The sequence below is a fragment of the Tenrec ecaudatus genome, chromosome 6, assembly GCF_050624435.1.
Source record: "Tenrec ecaudatus isolate mTenEca1 chromosome 6, mTenEca1.hap1, whole genome shotgun sequence".
Classification (NCBI taxonomy): Eukaryota; Metazoa; Chordata; class Mammalia; order Afrosoricida; family Tenrecidae; genus Tenrec; species Tenrec ecaudatus.
The window spans coordinates 75,642,230-75,664,566 of NC_134535.1; the positions used below are offsets into that span (position 1 = coordinate 75,642,230).

At 44.8% G+C, this 22,337-nt stretch overlaps 1 protein-coding gene and 1 non-coding gene across 2 annotated transcripts; both read right to left on the reverse strand.

Moving 5' to 3' along the window:
* Window positions 1-862: 862 nt before the first annotated feature.
* RAB5B (RAB5B, member RAS oncogene family) lies at window positions 863-21,946 on the reverse strand. The gene is made up of 6 exons (XM_075551511.1): window positions 21,808-21,946; window positions 6,274-6,534; window positions 3,680-3,831; window positions 3,299-3,421; window positions 2,699-2,792; window positions 863-2,395 (listed from the first exon to the last, which is right to left on the reverse strand). The coding sequence occupies exons 2-6, from the start codon at window positions 6,434-6,436 to the stop codon at window positions 2,280-2,282; spliced, it is 648 nt and encodes a 215-aa protein (XP_075407626.1). The 5' UTR covers window positions 6,437-6,534; window positions 21,808-21,946; the 3' UTR covers window positions 863-2,279.
* Window positions 13,402-13,508, reverse strand: LOC142452025 (U6 spliceosomal RNA). Its single transcript, XR_012785091.1, has one exon. It is a non-coding gene; the product is annotated as a U6 spliceosomal RNA (small nuclear RNA).
* Window positions 21,947-22,337: the final 391 nt, after the last annotated feature.

Consider the following 22,337-nt stretch of genomic DNA (forward strand, 5'->3'; position numbering starts at 1 on the left):
GCGCAAATGCTTTCTTAGAAGCAAAAGAAAAAAAGTAAAGAAAAGAAAGACCCCACTTTAAAACCAAAACCACCCAACAGATCGGAAAAATGAAGAGCTGGGAATTAAAAATACAAGATCCCCAAGTCCAGCAGAGCTCAAAGGAAAGCAGAAGACCCTGTACAGTTAAAGGGAAGGCAGCAGACAGGCCCAGAAGCTAAGGCCAATCCTGTTCCTAATGGTAGTCGGTGGTGGGGAACAGAGAGGAGATGGAGACGAAGCCAGGGAAATGGCTCCCCAGCCCCAAGGCAATGAAGCATCTTCCCTTCAGTTCCATGGAGAAAGCTGCACGGAGAATGAACTTCATTTCTAAGAAACTCAAGAGCCATCCCAGTTCCTCCACTTATAAAAAGGATGCACTGAGTGCTTTGGGGAACTAGTGGGTGCTGGGGACAAAAGAGGAAAATGTGTTTCAGGGCCATGGGAACTAAGGCTGCCCCTGGAAAAGGAAGGGAATTGTGGCCGAAGTATAAGAACCTAAGCTGGGTCCTCCAAACTCAACTTCATGGAATTCTCAGCTGCTTTGGGGCAGAAGGCAGTATGCCAGCCGAAAGAACAGAGGTTTCCATCCTAGGTCACTGTGGCATTCCTATCTTCTCCAATCTTTCCCAAAAAACTCAAGGCCGAAAAACATGGACTCTAGAGTTCTCTCGTGCCTTGCTGGCTTCCCCAAAATATCCTTAAAACACCTGATGAAAGATGAAGAGACCTAGAAAGGAGACAGGTGTGAGGCACCTTTCAGTGCTAGTTATTCCCTGTCCACAGGAACAGGTGTGACATAAAGGGGCCACCCAAGTAGGCCTCTGTGGTACAAGGATGCATAGGGGCGGGGTGGGGTAGGGATGGAAGAACCAAACTCAAGACATGAGTGAAGGAGAAAATAGGGCCTGAGGGGAAGTGGGAGACAAAACAGACTGTACAGTGGGAACGAAGACCACACCTATTTACAGGGAAGTAGAAAAGACATGGTAATGCATATCAAATTGAGTGTGAACCCTGGAAAAAGAGAGTAAACACCTCCCTCTTACCTGGCCCTTCCTCCCTCTCCTACACTGGCCTATGTTATGAGGGATATGCTGAGACTGCTCCTCACCTGCTCAGGTAATTCTCCAGGAAAGGCAAACTTCCATTAAGAGCTAGGTTGGCTAGAACATAGGTTAAGAATCAGAGTTGGAGAACGCTAGCAGTGAAGACTGAGCATGAACATTGCTTTTTACAGCCCTCACAAAACATTATCCACTTGGATTTCATTTCATTAAAAAGTAAAGTGGGAAGGTAGTAAATCGACCAAAACCCCCATACAACAAGTATCCCAACTGAAATACCATCAATTAAAGTGCAAACTGCAGTGGGTATGATGACTGAGACCCATTTAAAGGCCAGAGGGGGAAACATGCATCAGTATAAACCAGAGGATGGCTATCACAAACTGGTCCCTCCTCCAATCAGACCTCAGAGAGCAAGCGACGCAGGCAATCCCCTCCCTGGGGCAGAAGCTACCCAAGAGCCTGGGTGAAGGGAAACGGGCCTCGGAAGAGTTCAGAGCCACCAGATACGTTCACCTGCACTTTCTGCCCCTTCAGCCAGTTAGCTAACTCAGCCCAACTCCCGCCTGGGACCAGAGAGCGTGCCTGCTCAGTCTCCTCTCTTGCTGGAAACATCCTCCACAAGGCCAACTCACGAGTACTGCAGTGTTTTCAAATATGATAAACTCCAAACAAAAGGAAAGAAACAGTTTCTCTCTTGCTGCGAGCCTTACTCTCCCCCAGGACCCTTAATGTGAATGAACTGGAAATCTCCCTCCTCACCATCCTGGGAAAGAGAAAAGGGGGATCAAGAACAGAGATTGACCAAAAGCAGAAGGGGAAAGGGCAGGAGATGAAAGTGGTGTTTTCTGGGAGAAAAAAAATACAGGAGGAACACTGGGGAAGAGGAGGAAAGAGAAGTAGGTCACGGTCTTGCACCTATAATACAAAGTGAAAAGTTTGTGTTGGAAGGTAAGTCCCAGGGGGATCTGAACTCCAAGCCCCCGAGTAGGGGGTAGGAGGCCAGTGGCAACAGCTGCCTGGTGTTGGTTGCTGAAGCGTTAAAAAGTGCCAAGACGGAGCTGTCAGGAGGCAGCCCTTGGGAGCCAGGGCTCAGTGTGCTGTGACTGAAGGGGCTGTGTGCTGGGGGCAGGGATGGAGGTGACTTCTTAGCTCTCGTGCTAGCTCCGTACTTGTTCCGCTGCTAGTCACCCCTCAGTTGCTACAACACTGGCTTTTGTTCTGCTGGGACTGCTCATGGAGATCCACACCTCGGCTTCGGCCTGCTGCACCCCCTAGATTCTGGGGCTCACTCTTTGGCAACTTCTTAGCTAGGGATAAAAAGAGAAGGAAACACAGCATGACACATTTACTCATTCTCCCTCCAAAAGACGAAACGCTACTGGATGAGGGGACGGGAAAGCTGAGGGGCTCAAAGAATGTTCTGAAGGGTGAGGGGCTCACAACTTAAATTTGCAAATGACCATGAAGACTAGGAGGCTGACAATGCAGCCAAAAGACAGAGGTTGTTACACGCGGAAACACTCCCACCTAGCCACATGACTTGCATTATCTGTGATCCTGCCTAGAAGCAGGAAAAAAAGGCAGAAGACCCCTGGCTGCTCTGACCTTACCTATTGCCAGGAAGAGATCGTTCACGTTCATAGCTGTCTTGGCTGAAGTCTCCATAAACAATAAGCTGTTGTCATCTGCATACGCCTGGGCCTCCTGTAAGGAGCGAGGTGTACTGGTACTCAGCATGTAGGGGGAGAACAAGAATTGCCCTCGGAGCACCTGAGCTCCTAGGTTCCTCCCCTTCATTACCCTTCTGAACCAGATGCCCCTACACCCTATTTTGGTGACTCTTGCAAGCAGCCAGATCCATACACCACTCTCAAGTCTCACACAAGGATGCCAGGAATCTAATTTATGGGTAGGGGAGTGTCAATTAGCTGGGTGTTATTGGGTTCTGACCTCTGAATAGTCCCTGACCTCAAACTCAATTTTTCTTCCTTCCTCTTTCAAACTGATGCCCCTATAAACGGCACTTTCATACCCCCAAGTGCTCTGGAATTTTCTTCTGCCTTCTCTAAACTCTCCCGGTTCTCATTAGGGTCACAATGTGGTTGTATGTAGGTTGGTGCTGAGCTGGGGAATGAGAAGATGAATGTCTTCGGTGAGGTCCCAGGCTCAAAGGGAGTGTGTTACCAAGGGGGCTCCGTGGGCTATCTTACTTCATACTCCACCATGCGCTTGTTGGCCAGGTCAGCTTTGTTTCCTGCCAGGGCAATTACGATGCTAGGGCTGGCTTGTCGTTGTAATTCTTTCACCCATGTCTTTGCTCGGGCAAAGGTTTCCTAGGAAAACGAGGAAGGGCAAGGTGGGGCTGAAATGACCACTAATCCACATCCACCTTCAAAACCCAGTAAACACTCACCTCTTCTAGAAGTCCTTCCTGCTCTGAAACCACCGGTCTGTGGTCATTTACAAACTCTCCTTTCTCAGTGCTGGGAAGCACAATCTGTACTCTTATTTTGCCATTTCAATAATCTTGGTTTTTCCCTATCCCAACAATGAATTTAATTCCTACCAGGGCAAGGACTCAGCCTACTTACCTGATTAGTTATGTCATAAACCACAATTGCGGCTTGGGCACCCCTATAGTACATGGGAGCCAAGCTATGGTATCGCTCCTGCCCGGCCGTGTCCCAGATTTCAAACTTGACTGTTGTGTCATCCAGACAGATGGACTGGGTGAGGAAGGCGGCTGTGGATGAGAGGATGGAGGGAGAGCAGTTTGTAATTGGGAGCAGGAGACAGTCACCACCCAAGCCACAGAAATACGGGCACAGACTTAGCGTGCTCCTCCTCAGATACAGGTCCTGGAACCAGATTAGGACTACCTTTAGCCAAGTCCTTCCTGCCTCAAATGTCTGGCCAAACAATGGGCCACATCAGAAGCTATGCAGGAGGGACAGTGAGAACTGGCACTGGAACCCGAGTCACCCCTCTTCTAGCCAGACTGAAGAATAACACACAATGGCAGAGCGTGAATTTCAGAAGAAAGTGACATCAATAAATAATTAGAAAATGTCAAAGTTTGAAGGAAGTGGTTGTTACTTTTTACTATCTTCTGCTGGCCCAGGAACACATTAAAATGTGACCAGTGAAAAGGGGGCCTGGGGGGTAGCGGTAGGAGGATCACAGGAGGAGCCTATCATGTAAGAAAAGAATCTTTATATTAAAGTAGCAATTTGGGGGTAGTGGCAGAGAGAAGTCAGGAAGAGTAAGAAAGGCAGATGCCATTTGTTTTCTATTTAGTTCCAGCTCCTATTTTACCAGATATGAATTGGGAACATCCTAGAAACATTTACACGCATGCACACGCATGCACACCTGCCTGCCTACCTGTGCTGCTGCAGCCACAAGCTAACAGCCCACCCCTCCACTCTAAGCCGTCCATCTAGGGTAGGGACCCAGCATGCATTTTTCAGAAATGCTCCCCAGGTGGTGCTGATGTTTGTCTTTGACTCAGTTTTAGACCAACCCTGTTCAAAAGTCAACTGAGCTTCCCTAGGATTGAGATGACCAAATGGGAAGAGGAAGACAGATGGAGATAAAAAGTGCTTTTCTTGTTGTTTGAAGGCAAAACTTAACTTCTCTTTTTTTCTAATAAGAGGAATATATATATATATATATATAAAAAAAACCCATATTTTTTCCCCAAAGCTATGTATTTAAATTTTTTTACAAAACAACCTTACCACCTTCAAAGTACCCTCCATTACACTTGTCTATTTGTCAAGTCTGGGATTCCATTCTTAGAAACATTTGATCTGTTTGGATGACTGATAGCACCTCCCTCATTTTTTTCTTCACCTCTTTTCAGCCGTCAAATCACTGTTGTTTCATGTCCCTCTTCATTTACAGAAACAAAAAGAAGTTGCAGAGTGAGGTCAAGTGAGTAAGGTGCATGGGGCAAGAGAGGCATGCTGCTTTTTGCCAAAAACTGGCACACTGAGATGGCTGCATGATCAGGTGCACTGTTCTGGTAGCAAAACCAGTCCCCAGTCTGCCACAAACCAGGCCTTTTTTGTCACACACTGTCATGCAATCTTTTCAGAACCTCAAAATGGAAAGCTTGATTAACAGTCTGACCTGGTGAAATGAACTCCAAATACACTATCCCCTTACATTAAAAAAAAAAGGGCATTGTCTTGATCTTTGATTTCACTTGTGAGTTTTAGGGTGAAGTGAACACGGCATCTTCCAGTGGCTGGATCTTTGCTTTCATTTATTAAGAACAGCACCATGTCTCAACACCAGTAATGACGTTGGGGGAAAAGTCTGGGTCACTTCAAAGCAGGGCATGTTTCCACTCAATGCTTATTTTCCTGGTCACTCAGAACCTGAGGCACAAATTTCACAGCGACTCTTCTCATTCCCAAATCTTCCATTACAATTCAATAAACCGAGCTCCAAGATAGTTCAGATAACTTCCCCGTCTCTTCAATGGTCCATCATTGGTCTTTGAGCACAAGTGCATGAATGTTGTCAACATTTATTTTCATCTGTTCGGGAAGGTGACGATGTCAGATTGAGGTTTGTCATCAATCAACATTTCATCTTTTCGAAATGAGAAAACCACTGGTACACTTGAGTTTTTCCCATAGTGCTATCCTTGTAAGCTAGGTTCAACATCACAACAGTTTTTGCGGCAGTTTTCCTGAGCAGGAAACAAAATTTCACAGCCACACACTATTCTCTTAAATCGGCCAAGACAAAAAACAAGGTTCAAGCAAAACTCGTTTTATGAAAAAATTCACTGTGACCAGAGAGAACCTTCCCAGGCAATGCCACTGGGTGCACTAACTCAGAGAGAGTTGCCTGATGCTCGCCTACCAGGAAAAAGTCATACTACAAAAGCTCCACCCAGCCAAGCTTTATTCTGGTTTTTTTTTTTTGGGGGGGGTAGCCCCTTCGATTAATAAACACACTCACATATATGTTGTATGTATATTTATGAGTATGTATGCACACACACACACACACACACACACACACACACACACCAGTTTTGGCAACTTTGTAAATGAGTTTCCATTCCTGGGGGAAGAGAATGGGACTCAGGGCAAGCTCAACAATCAGGTCCCTAGGTTTCCCTTCAGAAGCCTTGCTGAGCATTGAACCCCTTCTTTCCAGGACTCACCTCCAATGGTACTCTCCTGGTACTCGTGGAACTGCCCTTTGACAAAACGTAAAACCAGGCTAGACTTGCCCACTGCAGATTCACCCAGCAGGACCAATTTGAACTGGCATATTTTGCTGGCCTGGGGCTGCCCATTGGGCCTGGTTGTGCTCCTGCTAGTCATGGCCAGGCTATTAGAGAGGGAAAGGGTAGAGGGAGGGGATGCCACAAAGCGGCAAAAGGGGGAGGGGGAGGGGAGGGGGCTTCCAGGCCTCAACAGTCCTACAAGGAATAAAAAAAAAAGGAAAAGAAAGTAAAATTAGACACAGGGCCATCACAGGAAAAGTGGAGAATCTCTTCACTTCCTTACTCCTTAGAGAATTTGGCTTATAGTTCCCACCACGAGAAGGCTACACCTCTGAGAGGGTCTCAGTAGAAAGACTAGGGACATTTAACAAAGCTGAAGTCATTTCCCCTAGCTTATTATCTCCAGTGACCGAGGGAACGGAAATGGATGTAGAGACTCAAAACCGATAGGGAGGCTTTTATTTCCCTTTTCTTTTAAAAATCAGTTTGCTGGGGGCTCTTATTATAACCATCCATCGTGTCAAGCACATTTGTACATTTGATGCCATCATTTTCAAAACATTTTCTTCCTACTTGAGCCTTTGGTATCTGCTTCTCATTTCCCCCTCCCTCCCTCCCTCCCTCCCTCATGAGCCCTTGATAATTTGTGAATTAATATTATCTTTTCATGTCTTACACTGTCCGATGTCTCCAGAGGGAGGGTTTTTAACTGTCACTAATTCCTGTGAAGTATTCAAAGTAGTTGGATTTTGTTTTTAGTCACAGTAAAGTGATCAAACTTTAGTTGGCCTAAAGAAAACCCAGATCTACCCACAAATACCCTGAATCCCCAGGATCTCCTTCCCCTGGCCCCTCAGTATTGAATGAGAGATTTACTTGAGGGATTCAGGGTAAAAGACACCTCCCCTAAAGGCAGGGGGGTAGCGTCTGTTTCTGAACCCTTCAAACACGACAAGTCCTGAAAGCATTTCTGATGATCTATCCAGGGTCCTATTACGAGGAAACCTAACCATTCTCATTTCTGGCTGAACTCTTAGGAAAGAACCAAAAAGCCACATTCAGTATCAATTTTTCACCTAGCTTCCACCACCTCTCCCAAGTCTGAAAGACGGTAAGCTTGATCTAGTCTTAACTTGCAGCTGTCTGACTGGTGCTTAGGGATTAGATTGCCCACTGCACCAAACAGCCCGACAGCTGTAGCCCTCCAGACTTGCGGCAGAGAGAGATGTATCTTCCTAACCCATGCAGGAGTTGCCAGTACATAGTATACAGAATAAGTCTTCAAGTGATACATTTTTGATGAATGACTAAATAGACCACCAACTGCTCCTCAGAAGACAAGGCTTTCTACTGTAATGAGTTACAGTCTCAGAAACCCACAGGGACAGTGCTGCTCTGGCATCTAGGGTCGTTAAGTAGTCCGAAATGACTCAATGGCAGTGAGACTGTTTTTTCTTTATGGACTTGGAAAATTGGAGGGCATGGAAAATTGATGGAGAAGTGGAAGGTAGAGGAGAGAGAAGTTGGGACCTTTATAATAATCTGGACCGGAATGCTTCTCATCCTGCTGGTTCTAAGGAGAATCAAGAAGGCTATGTGTGAAACCTAAGCATTGCTTGGCTTTACTTGTTCAAATTCACCTTTCTCACCTACGGTTGAGCTTAGGTGCTGCACACATGACACTCTATGGATGTGAGGAAACACTTTTCCACTTTCTGGAGTGGCTTTGGAGATGATTCAGGTTAAAAATCTCAGCAGCTCTACTTACTACGAGTAAAGACCTAAAGCATACAAAACAAAAGCTTCCCAAAACATATGCCCTGAGGAGGGTCCAATTCTCTGGATTTACATTCTAGTTCTACACACTTGTTATGTAGTCTTGGGGAAAGTACCAGCCGTGTGCGTGCGCGGGTTTCCTTCATTGGTACATTGGTCAAACAGGGAGAACAACCTTGTGAGCACCTTTGAGGACTAAATGCAGTAATGTGGAAAGAACTTAAAATAGTAGTTAACATCAAGTGCTCAATAAGCATTAAGCTACTAATTTTTAATAGGGTACCTAAAACATTTCTCTGGCTGACCATGATCTCCCACCTTTGTACTATGGAAAAGGGATCACCTCATTAAGTAGCCAGGAGGATTACGGTGAAATGGCTATGGTGTGCGTAAATAGAAGATAGGTCTTATTATTTTTGTGGTACTGGTTCACAGAAAATGTCAATTTACATCTTCAATATCTCAAAGTAATACTCCAATATTAGTTGTTATCAATATATTCCTATGGCAAGAATATGAATGAGTTATGGAGAAAACAAGGGTGTGTGGACAGAGCAAAACAACATAAAGATGGAGTGAGAACTCAGTCCCAAAGTAGACCAGGTTAAGACAGAGGATTAGGACAAATCATTCTGTTGCAACTGGTTATTCTGTAGCCCCCTAAGCCACTAAGCCCCAAGAATCCACAGATAAATGTACCATTTTGTAATGAAGTTTTTACTTGACTATGATGAAATAGTCTTATCAAATTTCCCATAATTTATTCATTTTAAAAGTATCCCTTAAGAGATTTCTAACTTTTTACTCTTGATACCAATTCTCTTTATTTTTTATTTTATCTTTTAAAAATCATTTTATGTGGAGTAGGGAACCAGTGGAGAGGTCTGAGGGGCCAGCCCTAATCCCAACTACTACGTGGATACCTGCCCCTCCCCCCAGAATAATTTATTTCAAAGGATGGCACTGAATCAGCTCCGAGAGAGGGAAATATCTGATTGGAACATAAGGGAGCAGATGAAGGGGGAGGAGGAGAGAGTGGAGCACATCCTGGCCCACCAGGCCTTGAGGATGATGTTCCCAATTAAGAGCAGCCAGTCCACAGAGAGGACCACATGGCCAGCCCAATATGAGACACGTCCCTCACTGACCCATAATATCCCTACAGGGGACAACACCGGAAACACAGTGTGAGAATTGAGCCCGATCTGATCCTGCCACACTGAGGTAAAACACTAAGGGGGTGCATCAGAACAGCAAGGGATCAGAGCGGCGAAGTCCCCAGGGAATGCTGAAGGTGGACTTTGGGGCCAGGGCTTGGTGCCCCAAACAGACTGTACCGGAAAACACTCCTAAAGGCCAACAAACAGTCCTTGAACTAACTACAAGCTTTTCTTTCTGGTTGTGTTGTCATTGTTTTTTGTTGTTGCTTTGTTGTATATTGTTGCTTGGCTTTACTCTGTCTTGTTTTTGTGCATGTTATTATCTCTGCAGGTCTGTCTAAATAACATAGGCTGGATGAACAATCTGGAGGAGAAAACAACGGGACCAACAGTTGTGGGGGACATGGGAGAGGGGGAAAGGAAGTGGTGTTAACAAACCCTGGGACAAGGGAACAAGGGATCCGAATCGGTGGTGAGGAGGGTGTGGAGGCCTGGTAGGCATGATCAAGGGTAACGTAACAAAAAGAAATTACTGAAACACCAATGAAGACTGAGCATGATAGTGGGACATGAAGAAAGTAAAATGAAATAGAGGAAAGAGCTAGGAGGCAAAAGGCATTTATAGAGGTCTAAATAAAGGCATGTACATATGTAAATATATTTATATATGAGGATGGGGAAATAGAGCTATGTGCATATATTTATAGGGTTAGTATTAAGGTAGCAGAAGGACATTGGGCCTCCACTCAAGTACTCCCTCAATACAAGAAAACTTTTTCTTTTAATTGGCATTCTATGATGCTCACCTTTCTGACACAATCACTTAAGACAAATGGGTGCATAAGCAAATGTGGTGAAGAAAGCTGATGGTGCCCGGCTATCAAAAGATATAGCATCCGTGGTCTTAAAGGCTTGAAGGTAAACAAGCGGCCATCTAGCTCAGAAGCAACAAAGCCCACATGGAAGAAGCACACCTGTGCGATCACAAGTTGTTGAGGGATCAGATATCAGGCATCAAAGAATAAAAAAAAATCAAATCATTGTGCATGAGGTGGGGGGAAGTACAGAGTGGAGACCCAAAGCCCATTTGTAGGCCACTGTATATCCCATTACAGAAGGGTCTCTTGGAGGTGACAGCCAGTCAGGGTTCGTTGTAGCAATGATAAAACATACAGCTTTCCATTAGTTCCTAAATGCTTCCTCCACACCCACTATCATGATCCTATCATCCCAATTCTACCTTACAAATCTGGCTAAACCAGAGGATGTACACTGGTACAGATAAGAACTGAAAACACAGGGAATCCAGGGCAGATGATCCCTTCAGGACTGGGAGGTTGGAGGGAGGGTGGGTTGGAAAGAGGGAACCGATTACAAGGATCTACATGTGACCTCCTCCCTGGGGGTCTGACAACAGAAAAGTGGGTGAAGGGAGACATTGGACAGGGCAGGATATGACAAAATAATTTATAAATTATCAAGGGCTCATGAGGGAGGGGAAAAATGAGTTGCTGATGCCAGGGGCTTAAGTGGAGAGCAAATGTTTTGAGAATGACGAGGGCAATGAATGTACAAATGTGCTGACACAATGGATGTATGTATGGATTTTAAAAATCATTTTATTGGGGACTCGGACAACTCTTATCACAATCCATACATCCATCCACGGTGTAAAGTACATTTGTACATTCATTGCCCTCGTCATTCTCAAAACATTTGCTCTCCACCTAAGCTCCTGTTATCAGCTTCTCATTTTTCCCCTCTCTCCTTGCTCACCCCTCGTGAACCCTTGGTAATTTATGTTATTATTATTTTGTCAAGTCTTACACTGTCTAATGTCTCCCTTCACCCACTTTTCTGTTGTCTGTCCTCCAGGGAGAAGGTTATATGTAGATACTTGTGATAGTTGTGTGCGGGGGGGGGGGGGTGAGCATTTAGGAACTACAGGAAAGCTATATGTTTCATCATTGGTACATCGCACCCTGACTGGATTGTCCAGTTGCCCACAGATGGGCTTCGGATATCCACTCTGCACTCCCCACTCATTCACAATGGTATGATTTTCTGTTCTTTGATGCCTGATACCTGATCCCATTGACACCTCGTCATCACACAGACGGGTATGCTTCTTCCATGTGGGCTTTGTTGCTTCTGAGCTAGATGGCCGCTTGTTTACCTTTAAGCCTTTAAGACCTCAGATGCTATCTCTTTTGATAGTTGGGCACCATCAGCTTTCTTCACCACATTTGCTTATGCATCCACTTTGTCTTCAGCGATCTTATTGGGAAGGTGAGCATCATGGAATGACAGTTTAATAGAACACAGTGTTCTTGCATTGAAGGAGTACTTGAGTGGAGGCCCAATGTCCTTCTGCTACCTTAATACTAAACCTATAAATATATGCACATAGATGTATTTCCCCACCAATTCTCTTTAAAGAATAGCATACATTTGTACATGTCTCATGAAAAGCCTCCATGACATAGTAAAAAAAAAAAAAAGTTGTAGCACAGAGCACATGGTCATATCCTATTTCCCAAAAGCAAAACAAAATTTAGTACAGAAAAAGGTAGGGAAGGATACATATACACTTGCTAAGTGGTTAATTCTGAGTAAAGTAGGATTGAAGAGAGTCATATGTGACACATTTTCAGTTTTTTACCTCTATACATTTCTTATTTTTTCCCAGCAGGGTACACATCTTTAAAAAATATTTTCCCAAGTTTTTTCTCTTTTTTTTGCATTTGTTTTTAAAATAATGGTGTTGGATGGTAGATGTTATTTTGTAGCAGTCTTAGTTGGAAATTCTTTTTAAAAATCACCAAATTAGAAATTCGTCTCTGAAACACGAATTCTAGGACATCAGTACTACAGGAATCAGTGCTAACCATCCTTTGATCCACTTCAGAGTTCATTAGCTCTTTCCCCTCAAAATTTTCGAGTGGCATTTCTCAAACTATAGGTTATAAGGCAACACAAAAAAAGATGACATCTATTCAGTGGATTCTGATTCAAAGTGACCTGACAGGGCAGAGTTTACAAAGCCACATGGAAAGCAGACTGCCACATCTAACTCCCAGAGTCCCTAGTGGATTATTTGAACCACTGACTTTTTTTTGGTTAGCAACCAAGCACTTTAACCACTGTGCGATCAGGGATCCTTTGTAAGGCAAATACACCAAACCAAATCAAACTGTTACCAGTCATTTGGACTCACAGCAACGCTATAGGACAGAGTCTCACCTTTCTCCAGAGGAGCAGCTGGTGGTGACAAACTGCTGGCCTTGTGGTTAGCAGCGGAACTCAACCACTAGGCCAGTAGGGCCCCCCTTGTAAGGCAATAATAACCTTGAAATTACTTGGTGGATCATGATCATTATGAAAGAAAGAGTACAGGGTGGGTGAGGAAGGAGAGAGAACAAAAAGTATACCGAGGGCATTAAAGCAGTAAGAGAATGATTTGTGAAAACGTTTTATTTGTGTGTGTATGTAACTGTATATACACTAAGTTACAATGTAACTTGGTTTTTAACTGACTCATGGTTGAAAAAGTTTACAAAACACTCCTTTGAAGAAGCCTGATATTGAAAGTTAAACTAGTCAAGATGGGAGGGAAGTTTAGTTCACTTGCCAATTTAGGAGTATAACTATGGTCACTAATAGAGCACATCCAGATGAAATTAAGATGAAACAGAAAATAGTTCTCCAGGGACCAGGATTTCTTAACCATGCTCCTGCTAAAGTTCTATAGAAATTAGGAAAGTAAGAAAGGCCAAACTTAATGGAGTGGTAAGGGTTTGGGTTTGCCATGCAGCCCGTTGTGATTTTTTTTTTTTTTGAGGACTCTTACCCTTAAGAGTTTCAAACTCCCTAATAAAATGTAAAAGAAGAAAAGAGAAAAAAATGATTAGGGCAAAGACTGTACAGATGTGCTTTATACAATTGATGTATGTATATGTATGAACTGTGAAAAGAATTGTATGAGCCCCCAAAAATTGTTAAAATAAATTTTTAAAAAAAAGAAGGAAAAAAAAAAAGAAATAAAATCAGCATGAGTGTGAAAAAAAAAAAAAGAGTTTCAAACTTTATTTACCTCGTTGGGTTACAGATGGTACACATGCCCCTTAAAAATATGGAACGCTTCACGAATTTGCGTGTCAACCTTGCGCAGGGGCCATGCTAATCTTCTCTGTATCATTCCAATTTTAGTATATGTGCTGCCGAAGCGAGCACCCGTTGTGATCTTAAGATACTCCATTTCTCTTTCTGAGTCCCACCTTCTAAGGATTTGGGGGGTAGGGTGGGAGGGGTGTTGAGGAATGAGAGTGGCCAAGAGTGGAATTTTAATTTTAATTCATTGCCAATGTCCTGAGATTCTTAGACTTCTTTAGCAGGATGAACTTTTTAAAATTTATTTCTGTCATTTCATATACTGTATCTCATAGGAAAAGATAGACTTTAATCATAACTCTAAACTTAAAATCAGGAAAAAGACATACTAGAAAAAATGACACATAAATAAATTGATCAAGTTTCCTTCGGGGGCCATACAAATACCATACTCTCAAGAAACAACAGGAAAAAGTACTAACTGGTTCCCTTCAAGTTATTCCCTCACATTTTTATCCAATTCAAAGCATGTAATCCAAGGAGGAGAATATTAAACCTCAGGATTATCCCTCTACAGTACGGAGATTAGACTGGGCTGCAATCTCCTGGTCAGATACATCAGTCTCAGCCTGGGAAATCAGTCCGGGGCTGTGACAGTATGAAGACAGAAAACAGTCACAGATGTACTGTGGCTGCAAACACCCTGCTGCTAACCCCTATAGTTGGGAAGCCAAGTCAGACCCAGACCCACCCAATCCACAAAATTAGTAAATAATTGGTTAAGAAAATCTACCTCCCACCCCAACGTGCAACCTCAATCATATTGCTTACCTTTTTGGTTCACAGTAACTAATGGGCTATCTTTATAGGTTTGACCCTTAGTCTCAACATTTATTAGAAAGGATATCATATTTTTTAATGTAGCTAGACTCTGAAATGAAAGAAATGAAGTACTATGTGCAGGATTCAATTGTTGTTAAGACGTGGCAATGGGCAAAAAGAAATCATAACCAACCAATCAGTAGTGTGATGACTATACCTTTAAAGCTGAGGCAAAAGAATGAGCACAATGAGCAGAGTACGCTTCCCTCCAACCCTTCCGCTCAAAGAGAAGAGATCTGATTTAACTTTTGAAAAAGACAGTTGCTTCCTGTCAGATGATGCATTAACTAAGGAGGGCTGGGGTTCAACCACTGTATCAGCCCCTTTGAGGAGCAGGAAGGAGGCTGGCTGAAGGGGCAGGCTCTCTCCAGTGTGGGCAGCTCTCTGAGCAGACCCAACAGGAAACCTTTCTTAGCTTGCCGAGCAAGCCTCTGTAGTTAGCTACACCACCTACAGGTGGGCCTCCAGAAGTGGACCATCTCTCAACCGAGACACAATACCCTCTACATAGCCCTGGAGTCCAGCTAAGTTCCAAATGTCAGCCCTGTAAGCTTAGTTAGCCAGATGAAAGGGCACTTAGTCCAGACTCCTTATTTTATAGTTAAGGAAACTGAGGTACATACAAATTAATCAGTGTTATCAAGTATTACCATATATTCAGCTGCCTAGTAGCAATCCTACGCCCTTTTCTCGTGCTCTGGATTATTATCACGATTGGAACCCACCCAGAGACACCCAGATGGGCTTGGCAACCTCCTTCCAAGAGGTCACAGCCTGAAAAAGTCCTGTGGTTACAGGGCTCCCACAACCATAGCGCCACCGTGAGTTGGCACTGACTCAGCAGCAACTAACCTGAGGGGGACTGATTGCACCCCATCCCAAGAGGGATGAACAACAGACACGTGGGTGAAGGAAGACAGCGGATGGTGTAAGATATGAAAATAACAATAATTTATCAAGGGCTCAAAAAGGTCGGCGGGGGGGCGAGGAGCTGATACCAAGGATTCAAGCAGAAAGAAAATGTTTTGAAAATGATGATGGCAACATATGCACAAATGTGATTGATATAATTGATGTATGGATTAAGAGCTGTAAGAGCCCCCAATAAAATGATTTTTTAAAATCGAACCTCAAGTTTCATAGAAGTTAATTAAAAGGATGCTAATTTATCTTAAAAGAAGTGGGAGGTGCTGATCTCCAAAGAGGGGACCAGGACAGGAACAAGGACCTAGACTAGACAGTTTGACTCTGTTCACCTTATATAAGTACTTGCTTTGGGACTATCAACAAATTACAAAGACTCAGGCTTGCCCTGGGAATTGTTCTGACAGAAGGATTCAACCACTTTAATGTCTCTTTAGGACATCTTGACCCAACCTTGCCAACAGTTGGGATACTGGCAATTCAATGGAAGACAAAAGTGTCAAGAGACTACCTTTGTAGGACTCAGTGGGCTTAGGGATTAACAGGAGAGCCTTGCTAAGTAAGGAAGGCAGGGAAATGGCTAGTGAATACCTTCAATTCCTCTCCAGTTTTCCTTAGGCCCCCAAACTTGAACCAAGAGTTCCTTCACTTGGCTTTCATTGTGGTGATCCAGTGTCACCCAGTGAGTCACTGGTTTAAATGAGAGCCCTTCTCTTTTCCACCCTCTCCCTTAAAATAGTTCTCCAAGAGGCCAAAAACTAGTCTCTTATGGTAGTACAAACTCCTTACTACTGACCAACAAAAGGTTGAGATGTCTCTCCCCACAATGTCTGCCTAATTAGTATCTTTAAAGGCCAAGGCGTCCTGGCGGTATAGTAGCTATGTGCTGGGTCGCTAGCCCCAAGGTAGGCAGTTTGAAGGCAAGCAGCCACTCCATAGGAGAAAGACGAGGGTTTTCACTCCTGTAAAGAGTCACAGACTCAGAAACCCACAGGCAGTTCTATGCTGATCTATAAACCAAACTCATTGCCATCCAGTTATTCTGACTTATCGCAACCCTTTATGACAGAGTATAATTACCCGTGGGGATTCCTAAGACTAGAACTCTTTATAGGAGTAGAAAGCCCTTCTTTCAGGGGTGGGGGTGGTTTCAAACTTCAAACCCCCTGTGGACACCCCAAAGCATCAGAGCACATGCCACCAGGGCGCCTACCCTGTACTACAGGGTCTCTATATGTCGGAATTGACCTGAGAGAAGTTTGTCTGTTTCTTCGTTGGGGTGTTTGTGTGCTGGTTGTTTTAAAAACCACACTCAAATGTCACCTTCTTTGTGAAATCGTGCTTAATTACCCTTTCACTTCAGGGGAACTCATCATTGCTTCCTCGGGGATCCCACAGTTTTAAAACTGTACTTCGTAAGAGTCCTGATTAAAATGGGGGTAAATGCAGGAAGGATATCAAATCCCATTGAATCCAGACTTCCTGGAGGCTGGAAGAACCCACCTGCCTACACAACGGCACTGAGATCATCTTTAAACCAGAAAATATACCCTGAAGTTTTCTTTAAACCAAACAACAGTTTAGCCTAAGTAGTAAAGAAGGTATTCCTTCAGCACTATGGTCTTTTAAGAACTCTCTGAATCAGTGGTTCTCAACCTTCCTAATGCTGCGATCCCTTAATACAGGTCCTCATGTTGTGGTGACCCCCCAACCATAAAATTATTTTCATTACTACTTCATAACTATAATTTTGCTGTTATGAATCGTATTGTAAATATCTGATATGTGGGATGTATTTTCATTGTTACAAATTGAACATAATTAAAGCGGTGATTCATCACAAAAACAGTATGTAATTATATATTGTGAAATATTTATTTCCAATAACAAAAAAATGAAATTTTCTCTTGTAGCAAAGGTAATAGTCTTCACGCCGGGTACCTGTGTGTGGGCCTATCTGCATGTGGGTGAACCCACCTGGAGACAGATTCTTGGTTCATAAGACCACCGGAAATGTTTTCCAATGGTCTTAGGCGACCCATAAGTTGAGAACCGCTGATCTATATGGATCAAGAATAATTCTGGTGACTTGGGGGGTTCCATTCTGGGATGCTAACCAAAGAGTCAACAATTCAAAGTCATCAGCTACTCCATCGAAGAAAGATAGGCTGTCTGCTCCTGTAAAGATTTACAGCTTTGGGGATCCACAGGGGCAGTCCTATCCTGTGCTACAGGGTCACTATGAGTCAGAACTGATTCAATGGCAATGAGTTTATATGGGACTAAATTAACAACAGCAACTTGAAAGATTAGATAGGAAACTTTGGAGCAGTGGGTATACATTAACGGGGAAGAAGAATATGAATGTCCCTGAGTTGTACATATTGAAATTGTTGAATTAGTTTATGGTCTGCAGTGTCTATTTTCAACAACAGTAAAATAAAAACAATGTATTTGTGGGGGAAACGGGGGGGGGGGCTAATAACAATGTGTACAAGAAAGAAGAAAATATTCTAAAATCGATTGTGGTGATGATTGTACAATTCTTCTTGTTATGACTGAACTACTGGATTGTATGATACATAGATTATACGCCCATAAAATGGTTTTTAAAAAATATATTTCTATGATAGCACTTATCACATTATATAAGTTGTATCTCTGCTTTGCTAAGCTTTTCAAATGTCACAAAACATCAGACTACTTTTTAAGTTTTATTAACACTTTATCCACATGTCATACAATTCAATTATATCAAGAAGAGTTGTAAAACTGTCATCATATTCAATTCTAGAACATTTTCTTCTTCCTTGTAGTGATTGTTATTCATGTCATTTCTCTAATTGTGGCAAAACTATACACAACAAAACATCATTTCCACAACTTCTACTTGTATAATTCAGTATCACTGATTATACTCTTCATGTTGTACAGCCACTATTGATATCTTTTGCCAAAGTATCCTACCACCATTGACATAAACTCAATGGCCTCGTGCACAACAGCTCTTTCAAAAGTGGGACTCTTTTTTAAATTTTTTAACATTTTATTAGGGGCTCATACAACTCTTATCAAAATCCATACATATACATACATCAATTGTATAAAGCACATCTGTACATTCTTTGCCCTAATCATTTTCAAAGCATTTGCTCCCCACTTAATCTTGCCCTATTCGGCATCTCCCTTCACCCCCTTTTCTTTTGTCCGTCCCCAGGGAGGAGGTCACATGTAGATCCTTGTAATAGGTTCCCCCTTTTCAACCCACTCACCCTCTACCCTCCCAGTATCGCCCCTCACACCCCTGGTCCTGAAGGTATCATCCACCCTGGATTCCCTGTGCCTCCAGTGGGACTCTTTTTAATGTAATCTTGACTCTCCAGAGCAGAGCATGGCCCCTCGTAGCTGCTCATTAAATGTTTATAATAATTAAAGCCCAAACAATCCTGCTGCCCTCTCTTCTCGCCATGCCATCTGGGCAGATTCATGCGCAATTCCATTTGGGAATGTTTTTAATAGGCCCCAGAGACCCAATTCTCTCCCTTGGATGGAGGGCCCCTAGGAACTCACCCACAAGGTACTGTTGCAATTCACATGGGCTAACTGCTTTTCCTGTCACCCGTTACTATGCCTCGGATGGCTTAATCACACCCAATATGTGGCCCTCCCACTCTAACACTGAAGCAACTATGACTGAAAACAAAGTTCCCTGAATTTTCAGTTGATGATGAGTGGTCACAAAGCCCTAGGTCATTTTTTGGTTAATTCCTGAACTTGAGAAACGGTGAGTTTAAAAAAACCCCAAAACCTTACTTTCACAGAACCAGGCGATCGACCAGTACTGTACTCTAAGACAGTAGTCCCTGCTTCTTCCTGAACAGAGCTACACAGCCTGCCTAGATCTCCTAAGCTGGTCTGGGTGACTCCATTCAATGACTACATCGTTCCTGGGGAGTGGGATTGTAAGACGTAGGGTTTTGTAGTAGCTTTCCTCCTAGAGGGCTGCTGCATGTCCTTATTTTAGTTCAGTGTCACACACTTTACTATCCAATCTAATCAGGGAATTTCCCTTATCAGGGAATTTAAGGAGCAGGGTACTGAGGTGGGATTTTTTTCATCCCCCCCACCTTTCCTTCAAATTCATATCAGCACACAGCCAAGCAAACTATGAAAGGCACAGTATGTGCTGGAATATATGAAATATGACTTCAAGGGCCCTCTTTTCCAAATACATTTTTGGGACTCGATGTCTTTTAAATTCCATATTAGTAATTCCATTCCTGAGCTCCCTCCTAAAACATAAAATCCCTCAGAAGAATCAACATTTTAGGTGACTACTTGTAATTTATACCTTATAGGGCAAGTCCAGATCCTTTCTTAAAAACAGGTTTTGTTAAGGGACGAGTAGGAAAAAGAAATCAAAGGAATATCCGGAAGAGAGACAGAATACCACTAAGATGTAGAAAACGGCAATGAGTAGTGATGATGTGTTAAAAATGACCCAAAGCCTACATTTACACCATTTGCTCTAGGACTGGCGTCACAGGTAGGAAATTAATTGCTGGGGAACAAGAATCGAGGTTTCTAATGGGCGCTGCCCAATGGCTGGATGTACTAGAGGGTAAAGGCAGTAAGAACACAGTCACTGAAGTGGGAGTATGAGAGGTCCCTGGGTAGTACTCACTGTTACTGTGCAGGCTGCTGACTGCAAGGTTGGAGGTCTGAGACCATCCGACTGCCTCCGAACAAAACACGGCAACCTATTGCCACACATGGGGGTCACCATGATTTGACCAGAGTGGTTGATGAAATGCTCAAGCTGCACTCTGAGGGTTAAAGTCTCTATCAAATCTTGAGACTCTTAGGGGCTTCGAAAGTCACCACTGAAAACCAGGTTCCACGGGAGAGCCATCTTCAGGGATAAGGAACCATCACACAATCTGGACATGCAAACCATGAACCAGACAGAAGACAGGTCTCAATGGCTCACATTAGCACGAATACCAGTAACTGTCCCAAGTCAAATGATTCACCATGAAAAGTTCTTTCCTGCCCACAGAGGGGAAAAGGTTTGGTTCTGTCTAACTGGCCATTTCCTAGGATACCCAGAGTAAAAGTGGTGTAAGTGCGTGTATAGGAAGGTGAGTGGTGACACAGATTGCATTATCTTTGTCTGCGTCTCATGGAAGACAACAAACAGCACAACAGTGTGTGAGCCCAGAAGGGACACCGGACAGAATGAGAGACAGAGAACGGTGGGAACACAAAAACACAAGGGCCTTGGGAGGCCCACCTCCCCAAACCAAGTACTTGCTGTCTCTTATCTCTGACATTCCTGAATGAAAAACAGAGTAGGGTAATTGTGAGGACTTATATAGCTTGAGTATTTTTTTAAATGCACATTTGTGGTTAAAATGAAATGTCATGGTAGGACACACTGGAACTGAAGGGGTAAAGAAGGATGTCCAATAGGAAAAACATCCAACTGCTCCCATCTCCAATGGGGGCATGGGTGGGGGCCCTGAAGAAGTAGACAAAGAACACGGGGTGATGCCAACTTCCTGGAATGGCATTTCTCTCCCAAATGCTGTCCCCGTGTTAACAGCTCATATTTTCAGGTGTGGCTCCATTACCTGCCTGGGCAATCCCCAAATCTAAGTTCAACAAAAGTTTCACTAACGGTGGTCAGATGGACTCTTGATGGCTCTTTTGCTGTGCAAACTCCCCACTTTCTCAAGGTACAGTATTCTCGCGGGCAGCTTAGCTTTTTCACAACGTGACACCGAAGGTTAAGAAAAAAACAGAAACCGGGCAGTCCAAACCAGCCAGAGGGCAAGCTGGAGGAGCCAGCAATCACAAAGGCAACAGTGCTTGAGTTTGCATTCCCTATCCTGGGAGTAACCAAAAAACTTCAAATCATACATCCCCCCAACAGTAATGGTTACAAAAGAGTGGGTACTCCCCAAAGCCACAGCCGCCCGCACAGCTCCAGCATTCCTGGTGGCTCTCGGGCCCTGCTTCCCTTTACTCGTCTAAATTACTAAAGCCTCCAGCCCTGGCCTCAGTTCTGCCCCCCTGAACCCCAATCCCTCTCGGCTCCATCAGGGGCTCCTTTCGATTATGTTCACAGTGGCCGCTTTCCCTGAAAACCATGTCTCCTACCCACCTAAAAACCCCTCCGCTGCTGGCCCTTCGAAATCGACATCTCGAGGGCGAGCCCGTGCCGGGGTTCCCCCTGGGGACTGGGCATCAGGATGACCCCCTCACCTCCCGGTAAATGGGTTACCTCACCCCTGCCCCGTCCCTTCCCCTCAGCTCCTCCCTCTCCGGCGCTGCCCTCCCACCAGCCCGGGGCCTCCGCGCCCGGGCCCCGCGCCCGCTGCCCCAGCAGCCGGCCGCCTCCCCGCTAGCCAACTTAGGCCCCCCCGCCCGCCCGGCCCCCTCCTCAGCGCCCCCCTTAGGCCTGCGGGGGCCCGGCCCCCTTCTCCCCTCTCCAGTGGGCCGCTCCACCCTCTCGCTCAGTCCCAGACCCGCCTCCTCTCGCGGGCCCGGCCGCCCTTATCTCCCCGGCGCGGCGCCTCCGCCCCTGCCCTCGTGGGCTCCACCAGCCTGGTACCTGGGGCTCCGTCTCCCCCGTCGGGCCCAGGCCTGTGTCGAACAGACAAACAGCTGCAGCTCAACCAAACCCTCCTGCCCCTCCTCCTCCTCGCCCTGGGGCGGGGGCCCCCAGCCAATAGCACGACTGCCCGCCTCCCGCCGAGGGTGGGCAGTGTGTGCACTCACCCGCCAATCCTCTGGAGAAAGGGCGGGCTCTCTCGGCGCCGCCACCAACGGGCACGAAGAGGGGATCGAACCAGCCAATCGATGGCGAGAAGCCGTGAAGAAAGGCAAGCCGAGGAGCCATTAGAGAGCGAGCTCCCTGAGACAGGGGGCGGCACCCTGAAGACAAGCGTGTGCGGCAGCCAATAGACCCTCGACACCCCATGACCCCGCCTTTTGACTCATAAACATCTAATCAGGTGAGTGACGGAGGCGGGTCCAAGTGAAACGCTAACCAGTACTGTGACAATGCCGGACTCAACAAGCCAGGAAGGCGGGGCTCCCACAAGCCCACGGAAGGCCGCTAATGACCTTCGCCCCCTCCAC